We start from the raw sequence: 22,449 nt of genomic DNA on the forward strand, positions 1-22,449 counted from the left end.
CCTGAAACTGTGCGGGTGTTGTGGTTTGCTGTCCACATGAGCCATCTTGCCTTGTGGGGACTAAGAGCAGTTACTGGTGTATGATTATCATGCTGCAGTTCTAGTGATTAACTTTATTAAAATCATTTTTACTTCAAATGCTTCTCTCTTACAGCAATCATGAGGGTATTGTATCTAGTAAAATGTTTTCAGATAATGATCTTTGCTTGTGTCCATTTTTAGTCTTAACATTAGATGATTAGGATATGTATGTGCAAAGTAGCTTAGTTTTTCAGTAACATCAACTGTTACTGAAAACAGAGGTCTTCAGACTCTGCACTAAAATCATTAGGGATGCTTTAAAAGGTAAGGTCCTGCTCACAGGCATTACTTAGGTATACCAAAACAAAGCCACATACTATATAGGATGTAAGTCCTACTTCTGGCTCACAGGTATTGAGTGTATTAAAGGTGGGCAAGCTTTCTCCTTTGGTGGTGGCTTAGTTCAAATTGTCATAGTGGGATGGGATGGGACACCTTCTGTAGATTTATTTCCTGCCCTGCTCTCCAGTCAAATGAGAAGTACCGTGTCCCCCATGGAGCAGGATGGGGACAGTGGAGAGAGCTGGGAAGCACCCAGGAGCTGCTGGGACGGTTAACCTCTCTCTGGGGGCTGCAGTGTGGTGTCACTGCTGCTGTTCTGTTCCCTGATGAGCTTAGAGGTATGAAAAGGCCCTTTAAGACTGCTGGAAGGGGGCTTGGTTAATTAAGTGTAATCCCTTGAGAAATTGCAAGCACTTTCACATGACCCGATTCCAGCCTCCTCCTGACACAGAGGACCGGGGCTGTTTCGGCAGGGTGCTTGCGCTCAGGAAGGAGCCAGATGTCTGTGAGTATGGTGGGTGCTGGAGGTGTGGGGCATCACCTCCACTGCCCCTCCGAGGCAGTGCAAAGCACAGTGCGCTGGTACGCCCTGCTGTGCTCGCAGCAGGGCCTGTGTTGGCTGACCAGCATGGTGGGAAGGGAAGTACAGCACTGGGGAGCAGTCATACTCCAGAATTTACTTACTTGTTCTGAGGAACAGGGGGACAATTCTTGTTAAACTTACTATATTGTTGTTAATCTTGCTGAAAGCCACAACTGGGGATGTTTTTAGATTATTAAGGTGCCTTATGAGATCTTGAGTTCATGGAACTGCAGCTGGATTTAATGTGTTTCTCTGGCTAGACCTCTTGGAACTGATGCATGGTATTTGTCTAGTGTCTTTACATGCAGTATCTGCTGGGTATACTGGTGCCCCATAGCGCAGAGGCTACAAAGGTTGGTCTGGAATTTCTTTTTGATTGAACTTGCTTCTGTTCTGTAACAGTCAAATTTGCAATAAAATATGAGTTTTCCCTATACCACTTTCTCCAGAAACAATTCACTTGGTGGCTTGAACCTGGGAAGCAGGAATATCTGAAGGTTGAAGCATATAGCCCAGCAGGGTATCACAGTTTCCTTGCATTCAGGAAATGCAGGGAGGAAATGAAACTTTAGCTCAGGGTCAGGGTTTTGTAGAGGTCGATACTCTGGTGTGCTGACTCTACTTATTATTCTGACATGAATTTCCTAGTACTCTATTCCTGTCTTAACTTATGACAAACAGAATTGTCTGTTCTATTGCTCACGCTGCTCAGTGTGCTGCTGAATTAGTACGAGCAACGCATCCGTTACCGAGCAGGATGGTGTCAGTCTTTCCTGTTTGTCCTGCCCTATGCAGCTACACATTTTCATCTTAGGAAGTTGTTGTAGCACGTTATTAGTAGGGCTCACTCAGAAACCTGTCAGATACCTGACAGTAACTGCTACCAGTAAAACTTGTTTGGAATCTCAGTGTGGCAGAAAGTGAGACTTCAAGGTATATGGGCAATATTAAAATATCTGAAAAAATGCTACAAATAGGTGCTTGGTACCACTGTCTATTAAATCTCTCTCTTGTAGAGAGTGCTGAACATGATGGGAGGAGGGTGGTGGTGGTGACCTATAGCTTCTGGAAGCTAAATTTTGGAGTAGGAGTATAGTATACTTGGGGATGAGTGCTGCCACCATAGGCCCTGTGATCTAATCACTGGTGAGCAATGTCTTTTTCTCTCACAGGTCTCAGCGGTGTGCACTTTACCTGTCTGGAGTGACAGAACTAAATTTGTATATACTCAGCAGTCCAAGTCAAATGTCTTACTGAGGAGCATTTTGTTCTGTTTGCAACCCAAATTATAAGCATGCGGATGGTTTTGCCAGCCCTCAAACCTAGGAAAACCTCATTAGATGGTTTAGAAATACGGAAGCTTAATGCTAATGCATCTTGAGGCTTTTCTTAGAATAAGTGATGATAAACTAGATAGATGGTTTAAAAGTGCTTTGGCAGGATAACTCTCAAAGAACAGAGCAAAGAAGTCTGAATTCTGATGGGACTGGATCATGTTGGCTTTGTTTTGCTATAGCATTTTTATTGCTGTGCGTAACATCTGTGTTGGTCAGTACTTGGCTGTGAATGCCACGGTAAAGTGGTTTTACTTAAACTGAGACTTTAAATGAATGAGAAGAATGAAGGTAAACGTGCAGTGCCTGCCACATACTTGTCTGGTAGAGATTATAGTGGTCTGTAGATCTCTTTTTGTAGCTTGTCTGCACCACAGGCAGAGCGCATTAAGATCAGTGCCTCCCACCACCTGAAATGGTAGAAACCTCACTTTAAGCTGGCGGTTGTGAACTGGAAAAGCAAAAACACCCCTGGCTTGGTAGCATATGGGGGGAAAAAAATTCCTTGTGTGCTGTTTTCACACCAAGCCTTAACAAGGCTCAGTTTTATAGCAAACTAACTTCTTAGCCAAGAATTAAATTACTACACAGCTCATGGTTAAAATGTCCCTGTGACAGCCCAGGACGTGCTCTCCCCAGCTCATTCTGCTGACAGTTCACAGCAGTGTGCTCTTGAACATGGTAAAACTCTGTTCAGCTCGGGGAAGCAGCACTGCCGGGGTGTGGTCCTCCAAAGCACAAGCCTGTTTCCTGTGGTATGTCAGCTTCTGCTGTCTTAGATCAGCCAAAGTTGCAAGTACAGACCCATTCAAAACTTGGCTGCTCCTAAACCTTGGGTTGGCACTCAGCTGGAGCACTGGGGGCTTCCACTGGGGATGTGGAAGTGTATCTCTTCCTATTGAATGTACTGATTGAAGGAGATACTGTCAGATAGCTCAAGAGCATTTAAGTTAGTAACAATGAAGGAATTTTGTTGGTTCCAATGTGGGACCTTATTTCAACGTGCTTAGAGAAATGGGAGTCTTATAAGTATGCTGCATGAATTATGGGGATAGCTACTGAAGTAGCTTTATTTTAAATTTTAAGGTGTGATTTGCTCTAAATAGCTCAAAGAGCTGTTTGGGCACAGGTTGCAAAGAGCTGCCACAAATGTTTCAGTTCTGTGCTTCCTTTGTGCTCAGATATTTGGCCCTTAATCACCTGTGCAGATGATACTAGAAGAGTGTAGCTACTGTGCTTTATCCATAAACAATGGAGCGAAAATACCAGCTACCACAAAAGCAGAATAGTATGTTACTGTTTTAGGTGAACAGGAAATACTTTAAATGAACAAAAAGCAATGTGTTACTTAATGGCTCATTTAATGTAAACCCTCTTACACTTGGATGTGGCTTATGGACAGCTTTGCTCTTGCTGGTGGGTACTGGGTGAATCAGGATTAGAGGCCAGCACTCTTTGTGGTGGAAGAGACTGCTTCTAAGTGTAAGTAGCAAAGCTATTTTGGGGAATGTTCAGCCCTTCTAAGAAGTGACTGGATTCTTGTTCCACCAAAGCGCTGTAAAATTAGCCCATTGTCAAAGTCTAGGATTTAAGGAGAATAATTTTGGGGAGGTGTATACCTAGAGAACTTATGGCAATTACGTGCTATTGAAAGCTGCTAATTTTGAATAAAGCTTCATCCTTATGAGCTTAGCTCATTTGTTCTTTACTTGCTACTTCTCTGGGATGCTTTTTCCTTATTTTGACTTCATTGTGTCAGAAGGTTTAGAGGGCTTTAAAGCCAACTTATTCCTGATCTGTTTGTTCATGATATCTTTGTTTCCAGTAACGTCTAAACAGCATTGTTTGTGCATGCAACACCTAGAACTGCAATTTACGTTGACTTCAGCTTTGCTGTGCTAAGCCTACCTTATGGAATTTTTAGCTAGACTTCAAACAAGAAAACTTAGTTTAATCTTGAGAGGATATCAAGTACAAAATAGTGGTATGCCTAGACTATAAGAGCCTTTTTGGGAAACCTCAAAAATATTCTGATGTGTAGTTATTGGTCTCTTTCAGCTCCTACCTAGAGGTAACTAGCAGAATGCTTCTTGCTTATTGGGGGGAAAAAACCCTGGTTGTAGCTCTGCAGTTTGCTGCTGCTTTCTTAGTAAAGAAGACGTGAAATCCGTCCCTATGCTTGGTAGAAATACAGGGATCAGAGTCGGCTATGATCATGTTGGTATTGTGTGTTTCCTTGAATATTTTTCTTATTCTTGGTTTTTTGGTCTCTAGTGTCATGTGGTCAGCTTATAGACTAAATGTGACTGTGAGTTGTTCTTAAAACTGTTCACAGCATAATTCCCTCCACCGCTCACCAGTGGAAGGCCGGTGGAGCGTGCTAAGAGGATTGATCGCGATGAAGAGCAAAGAAATTAGGATTTATTGATCTGAGGTAAACAGTTGTTGGCCTTGCATTAAGAGTTGAGAACTGTTAATGCAAGGCCTGTGTGCTGTGGTTTGGTGCACCATGAGTATCTCATCTGTACAGCTTCAAGCCTTGAAACTTTGGAAAAATATTTTAGATCAAACTGTTCTAATATCTACAGTTTGTGTTCATAAACTGTGAAATATCTTCACCTTTTTCAGTTGATGAGCATGCACATAAAATTGTGTTCTCAGACAGCTTGATCTGCTCGCAGACCTCACTTTGCCTGGCCTAAAGTTAAGGCATCTGCCTTCAGGCAGGAGTATTCCTGTCTAGCCCCAAGAGTCTAAATCATGTTTTCCAGTAATTATCAGTTTTGAATGGATTTGGCAATGTTTTACACTAGCATTTCAGGTGAAATGCCTCTGCTGTTTAAGTTGCTTCATGAGAAGTGAAAGGTGTGTGTATGCCTTCCTGCTTCTGTGGGATGAAGCTGCAAACTCCCTTGCTGCAGTCCCTTGCCACACTTTCGTTTCACATGTGAAAATGTGCTGGTGAAACATTCTGTCAAAATAGTGCATCATATAATGTTTCTTCTGGAAGATCATTCATGATCTTGCATCAAAGGCTAATATTGTAATGAAATCTTGGCTGCAGTATTAAATGACATATACTATTAAATGACACCTAAACCGATCCTGCCATATTCCTCCCTGAAAGAATTGGAAAGCAGTAGGCAGTTCTACTGCTATTTGAAGTATTTGCACATACTAGTGCTTATGTTAGTTCAATATGCAGCCTTTTTGTCTTAGCATGTGAGGGCATCCTTGCATCCTGTCTGCTTCATACCCACTGCCCTTGGGGTATGCCAGGAATTGTGCCTTATAATTTCTCCGAATACAGTACGCTTTCAGTCTCCATGGGTTAGTATTGACTAGTCTTCTGTAGCAGGCTGAGCTGTTAATGCTTCTGGGGCCTTCCTTGACATTCATCCTTCAAATGGAAGGGTTGGATGTTTACTTGTGTGTACCAAGTTTTAGAATATCTCTGCTTTTGTGAAAGATCAGAAAGACTTCATAAGCTTTAAATAGCTCTCGTGTGTGTCAGCACATGTGGATACTTGTCGGGACAGAGAGGATAAACACACTGCAAAACAGGAAAGTTATATTCTATAGGAAAACTGGCAGCACCATGCTGGTAGAAGAGAAGACTGTGATTGCTGGCAGTGAAGTTCCTAGAGGCTTGAGAGCTGGTCGCTGGCCTTATGCAGGTGTTGGGTTTCATTACTGGGTAGTATCACTTAGAGCATGTGTTGTAGTGATGCATTTCTCTGTCTTCCAGATCAGCGTGCGTGTTACCACCATGGATGCTGAGCTGGAGTTTGCCATCCAGCCCAACACTACAGGGAAGCAACTCTTCGATCAGGTAAGCAATGAGGCTGCAGAAGATATAAAGTGGATATAGACACAGTAATTCAATTGAAGCAACAGCAAACAGTTTCTAAAGGACTTCAAAGATTGTGTGTCACTATATAGAATAACTTCAAGAGAACTCAGCATAGTAAGAAATGACTTTTTTTTCCCAAAACTGCTACATGTTTTAATCTCCAAGAACATGTTAGGAGCTATTCTTACTTCTAGTGAACTGAATTGGTGCCATGGTTCACAATAATAGTAGCTGGAAAGCAGCATATATCTGCAGTCTTAACTAGTAAGAAAAGTCTTACGGAGGACCTAGTAAGCTATTTTTATTTGACTCTACTTGCGAGCGTTGTGTAACTGATTCCAGAAAATAGTTGGTCTCTAGAACAGGAGAGGGTTAGCTGGGTTTCAAATGCTGCTGCAACTCTTAAGTGCAGGTAAAGTGATATTCTGTACTCCATCAGGCCCTGGGGAATCTTAAGCGCGGTGATGTACTTTATTGCGATGGGCTGTCTGCATAGGGTGCTTCAACCTTCCCCTGCATTCCCTGCCTAGGCAAATTTCCTCCTGCTTTGGCCAAAAAGAAGCAGAGAGGCATGTGCAGCCCAAAATTGGAGCAGCAGAACAGAGACATTATCAGTTGCAGCGGGTGAAACTTTGACAGGCTCCACTGTGTTTCTCTGCTGTACTTCTAAAAGCTGTGAATTTGCTCCTTGGAGAAAAAGTCTGAACAGTAAGTTCATAGCTTAAAGAAATGTAAAATGAATCTTGGACTACTGACAAGGTGAGGGAACTGCCAGACCAGACCAGATATGTTAGATGTGGGTGTGGTTCAGTAGTGCTAAGTGTTGTGCAGCCTGCTCTATGTAGAACTTGTCATAAGGAAGAGAGAAGATTAAGGACTGATCCACCCGTAGAAGTCAGTTATTTCATTTAGGGCCAGCAAACATAATTTAAATTTACTTTTTTTTTTTTTTTTTAGATTTTTAACCACAAACTACTACTTTCTCTTGTACTCAGCTGGATGATTCAACACTATTGCTCTTTGTAGCCCAGCCCTGAAATGGAGGGAATGGAGTAAGATCCTAGGCTTTACTAAAAGAGCATCCTTTCATAATGTGAAAAGTAGAAGGGCTTTCAAGAAAGTTCTGAATTGCAGTGTGACTCTCAGCTATCTGTGTGTTAGTGTGTAGTAGCTCCTGCATATTTTAGCCCTGTGTGGTCTCAAATCGGACAGGTTTTGATTGCTAGAAGTGAGAGCTGAGTTCTGTCCAAAATTTGTGTGTGTGACATGGAATTCTGCCCCAGTTAGTTCATGAGCATGTTTGCCAGTGAAGCTGAGGTGACATACTCCCCAAGTTCATAAAAAAAACTTTTTTTTAAGGGGATGTTCTTCATGTGGATACTTCCCATGATTATTTTTCAGTATCTGGCTTCTGATATATCCAAGCAAAGCACGAGGTGCTAAGAAACGATACTACTGAAGTCAGTAACATTTTTAATCTGCACATGTTTTCAGTCAGTTCTATGTCATCTGTGGCTCCTGCTGCAAACTGACATTGTGGTGGCAGACTTGGACTTCATCAGCTTCTCTCTGAGAAGCATCCAGTCATGTTTCCAGTATGGCAGCTCTTCATGTCTTAATAATTGATTTCACTCCTTTGTGTCATGCTCTCAGACAGCTGCCCGTTCTCCTCCTTGCAGTGTGTTTTACGCAGCACCTGTCTAAACAGAAGTTTTGCTTTGCTTTTTCCATAGTAAACACTTTGCCGAGGGAAAAAACGAATGATGTTGCAGAACTGAATTTTTAAGTTGCTAATATAAGTGAGGCAGTGTTTACTTCAGTTAAATTGGGTTGTAGGTGGAACTGGAAGAGGAAATACAATGGGGAAAAAAAGCGTTTGAAGCTAGTTTTAAATATTTGCTATTTCTAAAAGGTCTCGTTGATACCATCTCTTTATATTATCCATGTATTATATTTGCTGGAATGAAAACTAAACTGTTTTCTACTGCCTATAACAGATTTCCCTGTGGACATAGTGGTGTTTGTTCCTGATAAAGCTGATACTGAAATGAATGTCCTAGAGCTTCCCTAGTGGCAGATATCCAGGCTTTGACTAAATGATTAGTCACAACAGCAGTAGGGGGTGGTAGTGTGGTACTACCATAGTGGTGGTAGGAAGACTAGCCCTCTGCCAGGGCTTGAACTGTGTGAGCAGTACGGTAGGGAGTTCGCAGTAGATGTGGGGATGTCCAAAGTCTTCCATGTCTAGCATGAATTAGGAGTTTTGAGGGCTACTGCTATGTGAGTGGTCCAGGAGCCTAATCCCAGCCTCTGTTGCTGCCCTGCAATCTAATCATTGGTCTCTTAAGAGAAATAATTGCAAATGAGGTAGCCATTCAGCTCCTGACACAATGGAAAACATTTCATCTGGTCTCTGAATGCAGATGCACAACAGACTGTCATCTGTCTTATCCCCCCCCCGATGGAAAATTCAAAGCTTTTCTTTTGCAAAAGGGACTTTACACATAAAGGAAAATAAGTACTTGTTGTATATGGACCTGCTCAAACAGATTGATCTTTGCATAAAAAACTAACTGAATACCAAACCAAAACATGAGAGCCTCTGGTGAGCTGACAGTAAATACTAAACTTACTGCCTTTAGGATAGGGATAAAGCTTTGAATATATTGTCAGCTATCATATATCCAGTATGTTTCATATGGCTGAGCTGTCTGTGTGTATTGGTTCCTGTGAAGGGACAGTCCAGTGCTGGGGACAGTCCCTGCTGATACTGTGAACGGGGACTAAACAGTGAGAGCTCTCTGCTCATGTGTTCCCTCTGCCTCAGTTTCTATCCTTGGGTGATCTGGGATCCCATGATGAGGTATGTAAGAACAAAGTTATGTCTGTTTGTTTTCTAGCTCCCTTAGGCTATGTCATGCTCCTGGATATGATAATCTAGTATTTTCTCCATGATGCTGGTTCTGAAAAAGGAGCTGCTTTCATCAATGATCTTTTGAGGGAAGGGAGAGTTCCTGTTCAAAGCAGCCTAATGGTTTTGCTGTTGCAGCACACTGAGCTTCTGGTGTGAACCCTGACTTTTGATTCTTTTACAGAAAAAGTGTAAGATATCCAGCATGTTTTTGCCCTGGGGTGCCCTTTCACTTTGAGCTGTCTGTTCTGAATTAAGTAAGAAAGAAGCTGCTAAGCATTACCAAGCTTTCTAGCTGCACGGCTACCCTGGTATAATCCACTGACTCTGTTCAGTAACATTTAGGCAGTATTTGTTTCCACCTTCTGTGTATAAAGGTAGATGAGTATATTTGTTATGCCATAATTCTGACCCATTATGACATAATTCTGACCCACTCCGAATAGGGTTCAGAAGACTTTTGGAAAGTTTGTAGCTAGGTATTAGCTCAATGAGGAGGAACAGTTTGAGTTTAAAGTTCCATAGTAATAATAGGTGAATGGGCTTGAGGTAGAAATGTTCTTGTCTTCCTCTTTCCAACTTGGCTCAATTCCAAAGTGAATTTTTGTAGTGATAGAACAATTCAGATGCTTCCCTGCTTTGTAGGAAGTACTTTCTGCCCAAGAGTGGCTGGCTGTAGCAATACCACTGAGCTGATATACATACTGTGCAGTAACATCATGATTTATACTAGAGCTCTTCCTATTTCCTAGGCTTGTAACTGTACAGCTTTAGCTCAAATACCTTAGGCTTGTGTGCATGGACAAAACCTGGATTAATTGAGACAGGAGGTTTGTACTGTCTGTCTTTTACAGCTTTGCTTATGTACCTCTTAACACCAGCTGCTGAACTCCAGTGCTTACCGACTCACTAGCAAGAACAGTAACTTTGCTCCCATTCCTCAGCTGCCAGTGATGGACTAAAAGAAGAGCTCAAGGATGGGGTATGCCTCATTACTTCCCAGGTACCTTGAAATACTGCTTTCCTGGGGATGTAGAGCACAGGCACTGCAACAGTGATAGCTACTTGTTTTCCTCCTTTGACCCTCTTCTGTATCGGACTGAAGTGCAGCTAATCTGGAGACTAGCCTGTAAGCTAAAGCAGTGCTTTCTGTTGTATGTGTCCTACACATGAGAGATTAACCTCTTCTCTGGTGGAACTTCTTAGTTACTTATTGCTGTGGATGGCTTTGAAGTTGTGTTCCTCCAATCTTTTTCCTCTTAAACATCCTTTTTTTGGAGTAAATTGCTTCTAGCTTGAATCAGTGAGATTTTGGCGTGTTGTGGGGCGGGGGGGTTGGGGGCTTACCTGTACCTTGGGCAAGGAGAGATGTAACTAATTTGCTTGCCCAAGTGTTGCACATCTGGCTGGCACACCTTCATGGAAATGCCCTGGCTTAGTGGCTGCTGCAGCTGACAGACTACTCAGCAGACACAGAGTAGTGCACACTAGTCACAGAATCCTCAATTGCTTTGACTTCTGTGGTATGAAAACACACTGCCTGCTTCCCCCATGTGCTGCATGAGGCAGCTTCTCAAATGCTTTGTTTGGGGTCACTTCTGACCTGTTGGTGCCTTGTTCTTTCATTCCCTTCAGAGCCCCTTGTTCTTTCCAGGCTCTGGTGGAGGACTTTTGTCTGTCTGCTGTGCTAGGTCTGTTGGGTGGTAAATGTAGTCAGTGGATGGGAATCTCTGCCTATTTGATAGGCCCTACCTCAGGATCTTCTTAATGAGTTGTGGTTACTCAGCTGTTCAGTCAGTACTTCTTTCCCTAACCTTAGATGAACTCTGTTTCTCCAGCTTCAGAACAGATGTGCTTCTCAGTGATGTGCTTAGAGCTCTCTGAGTCTATAGCTGACCATGTAAACTTCAGTCCTTCCAGTGGTAGCTGTTGGACATAGCAAAGTGTACGAGATGTTGGCTTCAGCATGCTACTCCAGAACAAGCCTCTAGAGTAACCAGTGGCATCCAATCTCCCTTATGGTGATCTTTATCCAATTAAGAGCCATGAAGCCAAGTCACCGGTTAAGGAAAATGTGCTGTGAGAAAAACTTTAACATCTGTCACTTCAAACCTTAAAAGCATGTGGTTAACCTTCCTAAGAGGCTTTTCATCATTTTTCAAGTTTCTGGGGTCAAAACTAAGCTTGTAATAGAAAAGCATGCTCAGGTATGGGTTAAAATTGTGACAGCAAGCATCTCTCTGCACACTTCAAACCTGGTCACTGATGCTGTATTTTATGTTCTGCATCGAGTCTTATATGTAGTGGAGTGTGTGGGTGTCGTGGTGTGGGGTTTTTTGTTTGTTTGTTTGTTTGGGTTTATTTGGTTGGGTTTTTTTAATTTTTTTAATTTTTTATTTTTATTTTATTTATTTTATTTTTTTTTTTTAGTTTTTGATTTTTAAGGATCTTTCAGATTTCACAAAAAGCCAGATCCCTTAAGATTCTGAGTTCATGTGCCCTGGCCTGGCTTGCCTTGCATTGCTTTTCTGACTGCATGGCCATTGAGGTAGTTGTGCAGCTAGAAACCTTGGTAATGCTTAGCAGTTTCCTTGCTTAACTCATCTGCTGCAGTGAGTTTAGTGGTTTTGTAGACTACCAGTTTGTCAGACTCTGCTTTGACGGCTGCTAAAGCTTACAGCACAGGCTGACTAAATCCCCCTTGACTTTTCGTTAACTCCAGCTGAGTTGAGCTGTGTTTGGAATAAAGGTGGTTGGTGTGTCATGGCCTGCAAACTAAGCTTTGTGGGGAGGGAGACTGTAGAGAAGCCTTTAACCTTGGAAAGATCCTACCTGGTTGTGTTTAAACACACAGGAAATGTGTTCATCTTGCTCCAGTAGATGAAAGTGCTGAACAAAAAACTCACTAAAGGAGTTTCATGGTAGAAAGCACCAAGTCTTGGGACAGTGGCCAGTTCCTCCAGCAAACCCCAGAACTCTTGTTCCTGTAACGAAGGCTTGTGGTGAGTGGTATGAAAATGTGTCTCAAATTTTACAGGAACATGTGGAAACACTGACTTTCAGAAAAGCAGTAGTCCAACCAAAAACGGACTGCTTGTTGCTAAGGAGATCAATGGCAAACTGTAGTAAGTTCAAAAACTCAAAGATCCTGTTGTTTAGCACTCTGGCATTTTAGCACTTTGAAAGTTAGAAGTACATTCGTCAACTGAATGGAAAGGGGACAGTTAGATATTTGTGTCTGTAGATGAAGCCTATCTTGCATGTTACGTTCAGGTACCTGGAAGACCATGTTCAAAGTTGATTTTGACTGGCATATGAAACTGCAGGTGTGGCACCAGCTCAGGGCTCCTCCAGCAATAAGGTTTGCTGGCAGTTTTCTCTGAGAAGTACTTGGCATGTCTGTCATAGAAAGGGAGAGAGACCTACCTCATCTTGAACTAGGACAGCATTCAAGACACCTGTGCTGTGGTATAGCCTGAGGTGATTTGACCTCTGGTGCAGGAACTTGGTCTGAGTGGAATGTCTTCTCCCCTGCTTCTGTGCTTTGGTCTTACCCATGAGTGGATAGTACTTTCATGCAGGATCCACACTTCTTTGCCAGTGTGGTGGTGTCTTTCCTGGGCTGAGAATGACAGCAATCATTATCATGCTAAAATCTACGTTTAAGAGGCTGTGTATGGCTCCATCTTCTGCTATGGAGCAGCACCCAATGGCAAGAACATAGTTTGGGGGTGGTGAGTGAGTGCTGAGGGGAAGGACAGGAGTTGTCATGCAGACCTGGAAAACAAGTGAGAGAAAAGGTTACCTGAAATACCTTGTGTTTCTTCTGTGAACAAAAGTAAAAAAAACCCTACTAGTGTGCTCTTAGACTGTCTGAAGAAGGTGAAGTGAGTCACCAGAAATGCACCTTTTTCCTATGGCAGTATTGCTTAGTAAGTAGAATTTTAAGCTAAAGGTACTACTCGATGAAGACTTTTATTGTAGCTGGTCAAGGTACTGTGGGATAGCTGGATTTTGAGACTGCATGCAATCTGTTGCTAATTGTAGGCCAAGCCTTATACTGCAGGCTAAATAAGACCCAGGGACTGACTTAATGCTCCCCCTGGTATGAAGGAAAGATGTTGCTCTCCAGATGAGAGTGTAGACTTTAGGTATTTAAGTATTGTGGTCTGTGTTAAACAGTACTCTCTATTCTCTCGTCCTGTGTGCCAGCTCTTCTTCAGCCTCAGCCACTGCCAGTAGCTGAATGCTGTACACCCCCAGACACAATTATGCTGCTAACTGCCAGCCAGACTCCTTGCAGCTGTAGAAAGCTGTTTCTTCATGTTTTTGCTCTTGCTAAATGGAACTAAATAACCTGCTAAAGCTGAGGAGGGAGGAGGACTGTCCTCCTTGCCTTGGTTCAGAGGCAGCTTGGGAGTGCGATGTTGTGTGCTGTGCTGTCTCCCCTCTTCTCTGCCCAGCTCATTGTTGTCTCTGCTGTTGCTGTGCAGGCTTCTGCTGTGGAATAAAAGTCCTTTTGTGTGGGGCCTCAGTGTGGTGCCTTTCAGCTCCTTGCTGGCAATCCAGCCTGTTGAATTCCCAGGCATAAGCTGCTGGCAAGTGGAAGGGAGAAAAGCAGACATATGCAGTGGAGCGAGGAACTTCCATCTCATTCATATTAATGCTGCCAAGAACAGAGCTATCCTTGGGCTCCAGGACAGCCTTTCTTCCCCTCCTTGTACCACCTGCTTTCAATGTACACAGCAAATTCTGATTCTTCTCCAAAAGCCTCCTTAGCTGTGTGCATCCTGCTGTGCGATATGCGCGAGTGAAGGTTTATATGTCCCACATTCCCTTGGGTCTGCAGGGGCTCTAGCCCAACTCTCAAGTTCATGTTCAAGCAAGGACAGGCTGAAAAATTTCAGGGACCCCAGTGGGATGATGTACATAGACTACAAGACCTCGTGTAGGTTTTGTCTCTGTGTGCGCTACTAATGGCACGCCTCTGCTGAAAACTGCACGTGGTTTTCAGGCCTGAAGGGAACAAAGGCCCTAATACTGCTTTTGGAAGGCCAGAAGAAATGTCTGATCCAAGCTCTGAACAATCTAACTAGTGATGTGTTTGCGGGGAACTTACGTCCTTGATGTTGTATCTTGCCAAAGCTAGAGATCACGTCAGAAGGGAACAGAGTGCATCCTTAGGATTCAAGAAGGAAGTAATTTAAAAGGAAGTAGGCATTTAGGGAGAATCACAAAACATGGTTTAGGGCAATACAAAATTATATCAACTGACCTGGCAGCTGGTTTTCACAGGGCAAGGCTCATTCCCTGCCTGTAGTTGTTAGCCCTTTTGAAAGGGGGAAGCTCTGAGCAAGCCTGAGTTGGATGGTGTGTAAAAACAGCTGACAGTGTCATACTTTAGGAACCATGCTGACCTAAAGACAGTTGTCTTCTCCCTTCTTCTTCCTTATCCAGTAATGGAGGTGACGAGTAAGTGTCTGGTTTGCTGGTTTGTGAACAACCCCTGGGTCTTCTGGAGGGATGTGGGGGAACTTCATTGTGTAGACTTGCTGCACCCTGTGGCACATCCCAGGCTTGCCAGGGCACAGAGGGTGGCCTTATGCCAGCGAACAGGCTTTGCAGAGAAACTTCCCTCTCCTTTTTACTGACAGTGGCACTGTACTGCAGTTTTCTTGCCCCACCACGAGGCCCTTGTCTCTTGTTACAGTACGTCTGTAAAGCCTTCTTAACTCTTATTTACATAGCACAGCTGGTGTGCTAAGGAAGTAACTACAGAGAGAGCTTACACAGCAGTGTAGTTAATGTCTGTTGTGGCTTAGTCCCAGCACAAGGGGTAGTGTATCATTTACCCACTGCAGTTCCTCTTAGTAGTGCCTCTCAGTAAAGAGCTGCATGAGGGGCCTGTCCACAACTATCGGTAGAGTAGAATACAAATCTTAGAGTAGCACAGCCTGGCAGGGCGGTTCATGACCTGCCCAGGAATAGTACGTTTGCGTGGTAAGTGAGGGGTGTACCTGAAAATGGAGCTGTGCCCCTGATTCCTGACAATTATTCAACCTGTCAGAGCTATTGCATTGTTTTTTGGCTATATATGTTGGCTTGCAAATAGCTGAAGAAAATAATGTCTGAGCTCTTGTTTATAAATAGCAACAAGCCTTAAAGAGCTGAGGGAGAGGGCAGAATGTGGTACACTTGAGACCCCTCAGATGCCCAGTCACCTCTATGTACACTGCAGCAGGGGAGGCAGAAGGCCAGGGCACTGGCTGTCTTTGTCTGAACTTACCTCTAACACGTCCTCAGCCATTGGTGAGATCAGTCTGACTGGGGCTCTTGCTAATTGTCTTTTTTCCAGGTTGTCAAGACAATTGGTCTGCGAGAGGTCTGGTTTTTTGGACTTCAGTATCAAGACACCAAGGGCTTCTCAACATGGCTGAAATTGAACAAAAAGGTATGTTTGCTCCAAGCTTTCACTTTTCCTTATTCACATCTCTGGGAGTGCAGAGGCAAATTTAGTCTCTGTGCTTCTGTCAGGGTTCTGTTCTTGCTTTATCTGTGCACCTGAAGTACTGTGAGATTAGTGAGTTGGTGTTGTGGTGTCCACATACCCCCTTCCCAAGGTGTACAGAGTCATGGTGCTTGACCTGGTCTTCCTGCATATGTAGTTCTGTTTGTTATCTGGCCAGATCTGTTATCCTTTCTGGTGACATGCGGATGTGGTGCTCACTGTGAGCATCTTAGTTGGAGAGAAACCTGGAAAGTAACTTACCTAGCACTGATCACAACTACTGGCCTGTTGTAATTCCTGTGGGGAGAAGTGATAAGGTTTTTAGCAGTAAGTAATTGAAAATCCTTACTTTTCTGCCCACTCATTACTTCATTGGAAAGGAGAAATTTTTTTTCTAGTGCATGCTTGTGTTCTTGTTTGTAAACCTGCTCCCCTTCACTTGGTATACAGGCTATAAAATCTGCTAACTCTGTTCCAGGTAACAGCGCAGGATGTACGCAAAGAAAGCCCCTTGCTTTTCAAATTCCGTGCTAAGTTCTACCCAGAAGATGTGGCAGAGGAGCTGATTCAGGACATCACACAGCGCCTTTTCTTCCTCCAAGTGAAGGAGGCAATTCTGAATGATGACATTTATTGTCCTCCAGAAACAGCCGTTCTTCTGGCTTCTTATGCTGTCCAGTCCAAATATGGAGACTTCAACAAAGAGGTGCACAAGTCTGGCTACCTTGCTAGTGACAAACTGCTCCCACAGAGGTAAGTGAACCTGAATAATCTTAGACCTTTTCTGTCTTAAAGGGTTTTTGGTTTTTTTGTTGTTTTTTTTTTTTAAGTGTAGGAGGTGTTTTGATTGATTTGATAAAATATAGCCTGGTGCCTTTTTGAGGATTTAGATTAGTATATATTTAATTAGGAGCTTTAATCTTAAACATCCTATTGCTATTCTGAAAATCTAACCAGAAGTAGTGAGAGAAGCTCCAAAACAAAAAAATATGCTACAAGGAGAAGCACAACTGAATAAAACTTACATTTGTCAGAAGTCTTAATATTGACCATTGTGTCTCTATCTAGCCCTGTAATAAAACTGTATTTGCTGGAATTTCTTTGGGGGGGAGCTGGGATGGAGTATTTAATGAAGCATTATTATAGAGTGATGTGACTGTGCATATATAAATGCAGTGCTTGGTCTTCAAAGTCCTATATACTTTTTTCTAGGGTTTTGGAGCAGCACAAGCTTAACAAGGACCAGTGGGAGGAGAGGATCCAGGTGTGGCATGAGGAACATCGAGGAATGATTAGGTAACTGATGCAGTATGAAACTGCTGTATTGAAAGTAGTGGGAAATACGTTAGTGTGTAATGTATGAATGCATACAAAAATCTGTGGCTTGCTTCAGGCTGAGTTAGCATTCTTTAGGTTATTTTGCTCAGAATAACTAGGTTCATGTGCTTCTGCCCTTGCTGGTCCACATCAGCTGGCTGTTCTTAGTAAAGAAGACTGAGCTTGCAGAGTTTGTAATTATTTACTAGGGTGATGCTTAGAACCTTTGCCAGGTTGTTGCTTCTCTGTCCGTATAGGAAGATAGCACCTTCTTGCTCTAATGACTTATAGACTCTGATATAAGAATATCTGCTTTCTTTTTACATTCTGCAGAGAAGATGCTGTCTTGGAGTACTTGAAAATTGCACAGGATCTGGAAATGTATGGTGTGAACTACTTCAGCATTAAGAACAAGAAGGGCTCTGAACTCTGGCTAGGCGTAGATGCTCTTGGACTAAACATTTATGAGCAGAATGATAGGTAATAAACTCCCTCTCTTCATCATTGCATTCAGCTCCTTTCTAATATAAAGGCATTCAAAATTAATTTCTTCTGGAATTCAAGTCTTTAAGTAAACTCCACAATTTCTGTATCATTCTTGGCTGTGCTTTTGACATTGACAGAATAATCCATAAAATATGCTGCTTTGGACCAACAAATACAAGAAATTGGCAAATCTTATCAAGCTAGTTTTACTTGTATTTCTAGTCTTCCTGCCATAGATGCATTCTCCAGTTCTGTTTTCCATTTAAAAACCCAAAAAAGCAGGATTGAAAAACTGCTTCTTATATTTGTAGTTTGTCTGCATGACTAATTTTGTTTGCTGATTTCAGTTAACATAAGAGCACTGAAATATGAGAGCAGATTTGGTAGAATTTTGAGGTTTATATTTTAAGTTGAGAACTTTGAATGACTTCAGGCTCACTTATTTCTTTTTACTTCCCATTTCTGCAGGTTAACACCGAAAATTGGATTCCCTTGGAGTGAGATCCGAAATATCTCATTCAATGACAAGAAATTTGTTATCAAGCCTATTGACAAGAAAGCACCAGTAAGAAGCAACATTCAAATTAAACTTTCAGCATCTTGGCTGAATGATCTCTATTTTGGTTTTCATCAATAGTGTCAATGCTGATGTAAGCAGGGAAATCTGATCAGGGCAGTCTGCACAGAATGGGTATAGTGACAGTAATGTGATAGTTGTGACTTGTTTCTGGCTAGCAGGGTGGACATTTATTCAGTATAAGCTTAAACTGTTAAAAGTCAGTGGTAGGGAGAACCTCTTTGCTTAGGGTTTCTGATTCTTCTAGGGCTGTTCAGATTCTCTGATAATACAGTTAGGGATCTGAGGCACCTCTGTTAATGGTGAATGCTTCTGTTGCAGCCTGTTGGCTTTGGTAGTATGTGGGATGGTCTTTTGCAGGTTTGCACTTACTTGAAGCAGAAGCTTTAGGTCATTTTGTAGGGTATGGTGAGTTTCTTTTCCTTGCAAATTTATATTGAATGTAAATGCTTTTATCTTGAAGGCCTAATAATTTCCTGTGCTAGCCAATACCTTCTGCTCTCTGTGGTATTCTTGTTGCATTGCTGATTGGAAGCATTTCCCTGATGCCATTGCTCCTTTTTAACAGAATGAAGTTATTCATCCATTGGTCATAACGTTTAATACCTTTTCTGGCATAAGACAAGATGTTATACTTGATGGGGCTGGCCAGGCATTGAATAACTAAGTTGGCAGAGAGGTGGGAGAAGCCGCAGTCTCAGTGTGCCTGGTGAACCAGCCCTGCTGGTGTTTGTAGTGGAACAGTGATGCTGTTGCTGTGTGCTTGGCACTAGGGCTGTGTCACAGTGAAACCCAGCACACTGGAATGACACGTTGGGTGCTTCTGCCCTGTGTGCGTTTGTCAGTTTGAAATCCCTTCCTGAAAGAAAAGTGTCTAACTGGCACCACCAATTCTACAATTAGACAATAAGACAATTCTGCAATTAGACAATTATTCTTAGCAATTAGACATTGTTAAGAAAAGCTGGCTAGCAATTCTAGAAGGCTTGGGGTTTTGGAGCATATTGCATCCACAGAGGATTCTTAGACTGAAAGAACAGGTCTAATGCTGCCTTTTTCTTGTCCCAAGGACTTTGTATTCTATGCCCCTCGGTTACGGATTAACAAACGAATCTTGGCCCTTTGCATGGGGAACCATGAGCTCTACATGCGCAGACGTAAACCAGACACCATTGAGGTGCAGCAGATGAAAGCACAGGCTCGGGAAGAGAAACATCAGAAACAGATGGAGAGGTTGGTAGAGTTCTGAGTAACCTGGACTTGATCAATCACTGCACAAGTAGCATCATGTGCTAGATAAATGGCTGGCAATGCCTTAATCTGCTTGAACCAAAAATAGAACAGATTGATTTCTGCTTCAGTAAATCTAATGAGTTGAAGGTAATGGCACTCATCACAAATGTGACTCATCATTACTTTCTTGGAGTTAAAGATTTGTCTGCCCATTTGATGGGACTAATACATATTTTGATATATGGAGAATTCCTTTATAACACTGCTGTTATGAATTTGCTGTTGAGATGAATGCCATCAGAGCTTTATATTTTTGCACGAACTCATCATCTGAGTACTGTAATGCACATCTCTTGTGTGCTCATGGCTTTACTAGGAAGTGCTCCAGTCTAGGTGATAGTTTGAAATTACATTGTGACCTCCTCCCAATAGAGCCCTGCTGGAGAATGAGAAGAAGAAGAGGGAGTTGGCAGAAAAGGAGAAGGAGAAGATTGAACGTGAGAAGGAGGAGCTAATGGAGAGACTCAAGCAAATTGAGGAGCAAACCAAGAAAGCTCAGCAAGGTAATGTGAAATCTTCCAGCATTTCCTTAGATGCATAGTCTGAGTAAGAAGGGTTCAAATAGTAAAGCTGTGAGCATCTCTGAGCCATGTGTCTCTCCAGTATTGTGTGCTAACTGGTGTTAGGGCCCTGGTTTAGCCTCCTGAAGCTGAAGGTAAGCCCTCTGTATGCAGTTGCTGAGAAAGGATTTGCATTAAAGAAATAGATGGCAGCCAAGATGGCTCTCTCTGGTAGAGGGAGTACCTTGCTGTTGTTCCTGTGCTTTATCCCAGGTAAGGCTGGAAGCTTTATCCCAGGGTATCTGTAGAGGAAGGAGTCAAAAAGTGTAGCAGGGATCATGCCAGACAGTACTGTGGTGATTACTGTCTAATTGCTTGGCCAGAGTTACTGTGGTATTGCCCAAGTGAAATGCTTTTCCACCCTTAAGAATGTAATTTTGGGATGAGTGCTTCCACACAAATCAATTGGGGTTGGAACAGGCCTGGCTCTTAGTCTTCCAGCTCCAGTTACAATGTGAAAGAGAGGAAAGGGGACAGTTGCTCGCATCTCTCCTTTACCTGTTCCTCTGAAGGAAAACTCTTGTCCAGCAGGTGGGCATGAGGGCGTTCTCCTCTCCTCCTGCCATCCTTTACTTGATCTGTCTTGCAATGTGCTCCCCTATTCTTTCAGAACTGGAAGAACAGACCCGCAGAGCTATGGAGCTGGAACAGGAGAGAAAACGAGCTCTGGAGGAAGCAGAGAAACTGGCTAAAGAACGCAGAGAAGCAGAAGAGGCAAAGGAGGCCCTATTGAAAGCATCCCATGATCAACAAAAGACCCAGGAACAGCTGGTAAGTCAGCGAGCTAAAAATCCAGTTGGGAAAAGAGTGAAAGGGGAGGTGTCCAAGCTCTTGATGCAAACCAGGCTATGAATATAGTGAGGAAGCACTGTATTCATAGGTTCTTTAATTTTTAGCCTCAAGCAGATGGTCATATGTGTAAATACAAGTGTATTTGTACAGTAGATTTGTAATGCCTTTTGCCCCTTTTTTTATGTGATGGTATGAGTGTAGAGCTTTCCCTGGTTTGGATTCAAAGAATTGACTTCTGCAACTCTGCTTGGAGGAGAAGGAAAAAATCCAACCCAACAACCAAGAAAACCCCAACCCACAATGAAATGCAAAAGTTTTTCAGTTTCCTTTCCTCTTGCATCATGGAGATATTGGTGGAATTGAAGTTAACAGGAAGGCTTTCTTCTTATTGGAAAAATGTTAGATATAGTGGTTTGATTCAGGACTTGAACGAAATGCTTCATTTAGCAAGTACTTTGGGTTTTGTTCTCACTAAAAGCCTTTCTTCTGCAGGCTGCTGAGATGGCAGAACTCACAACTAGGATCACACAGCTGGAGCTGGCCAGGCAGAAGAAAGAGAGTGAGGCCCAGGAGTGGCAGCAGAAGGTAAAGCAGAGTCTGAGCAAATGGGAGTACTTTTTGTGGAATTGCTCTTCATTCTGGGTCGTGATCTAAACTACTACACTAGATTCCACACTACACTGAACATTTGCATACTTGAGGCTGTTGTAAATCCCAGCTTTGGTTTTCTTGGTGGAACGGGTGACTTACTCTAACTCTATATAGCAATATTGTGACTAATTAGGCCTGTAGCTCATTTTCTATTTATTGTAACCATTCTTTGAATCTCTGAAGTGTTACCCAGCGAAACTTCTGCAGATGATGATGGCTGAGTAGCTTTGGAACATACGCCTTCTGAGGTGCAAGGTTTCCTATAACAACACTGAGTGAATGATGCTTCTGTGAAAAATCTCAGGCACTCAGGAATATACTGACTGACTCACTGTGGCATGCCCTACTGCAGGCACAGATGGTGCAGGAGGACCTAGAGAAGACCAAAGAGGAGTTGAAGACTGCCATGAGCACCCCTCATGTCACTGAACCCATGCACTCTGAGAATGAGCACGATGATGAGCAGGATGAGAACGCAGCAGAGGCCAGTGCTGAGCTGCGGTCAGAGGCCACCATCAAGGACCGCAGTGAGGAGGAGCGCACCACTGAAGCAGAGAAGAATGAGCGGGTCCAGAAACACTTGAAGGTAAAAAGCTGGCAGCAGAGAGTATGTGTGTCTGGGTGCTGCTTCTTTTTTTCTCACCACTAACAGCAGCTGGGAGGTATTACTGTTACTTAAAAACTGAAGGGAGAAGTGGGGAAGAGAGGATTGTGATCTTGCCAGGATAGCTGCGTAACTACTGAGTAGAGAGGCAGATCTTGTCTCCTGGCACTTGACTGCCATTTCACTGGAACTAGTGAAGTATTTTTGAAGCAGTGCCAACAAGCAGCATCTGTCAGGCATAGTGTGCTTTGTGTGAGTATTGCCAGCCATCTGACAGCTGTTCATAGCCTTGGCTGCAATGAATCAAAGAACTTGGTCTGGTTCCTATCAAGAAGCTGTCTCTAGCTCTTGTGTGGGTTGCATTGCAAAACCCTGGGAGTAGGCCCCTAGAGCTCAGCATGGAGAGAGCAGTACTGCACCATATTCTTGTAAGGAACTCCAGTGTTCTGGTGTTGAATTCCAAGCATTTTGTTTGCTGCCTAACTTGTATCACGCTTTGCTTGTTCTGCATCTTGCTGTGGTGGTTACACAGACACTTTATCTTCTACAGCAAATTTCTTTTCTGGTAGAAAGCTAGTAATTTCTCAGATTCTGCAAGATGTTCCTGTTGTCTTTAG

General features: G+C 43.0%; 1 protein-coding gene across 1 annotated transcript in view; it reads left to right on the forward strand.

Annotated features, from left to right (window-relative positions):
* MSN (moesin) overlaps positions 1 to 22,449 on the forward strand; it is a 42,845-nt gene that overhangs the window by 16,806 nt on the left and 3,590 nt on the right. The window contains exons 2-12 of the mRNA XM_017838322.1: positions 6,029 to 6,112; positions 15,400 to 15,495; positions 16,031 to 16,305; positions 16,765 to 16,848; positions 17,203 to 17,349; positions 17,824 to 17,920; positions 19,002 to 19,165; positions 19,598 to 19,728; positions 20,396 to 20,556; positions 21,070 to 21,162; positions 21,581 to 21,814. Coding sequence (XP_017693811.1) covers positions 6,029 to 6,112; positions 15,400 to 15,495; positions 16,031 to 16,305; positions 16,765 to 16,848; positions 17,203 to 17,349; positions 17,824 to 17,920; positions 19,002 to 19,165; positions 19,598 to 19,728; positions 20,396 to 20,556; positions 21,070 to 21,162; positions 21,581 to 21,814 — 1,566 coding nt within the window. The remainder of the gene's footprint in view (positions 1 to 6,028; positions 6,113 to 15,399; positions 15,496 to 16,030; positions 16,306 to 16,764; positions 16,849 to 17,202; positions 17,350 to 17,823; positions 17,921 to 19,001; positions 19,166 to 19,597; positions 19,729 to 20,395; positions 20,557 to 21,069; positions 21,163 to 21,580; positions 21,815 to 22,449) is intronic.

The sequence above is a fragment of the Lepidothrix coronata genome, unplaced genomic scaffold (genome assembly GCF_001604755.1).
Source record: "Lepidothrix coronata isolate B3197 unplaced genomic scaffold, Lepidothrix_coronata-1.0 Scaffold331, whole genome shotgun sequence".
NCBI classification, from domain to species: Eukaryota; Metazoa; Chordata; class Aves; order Passeriformes; family Pipridae; genus Lepidothrix; species Lepidothrix coronata.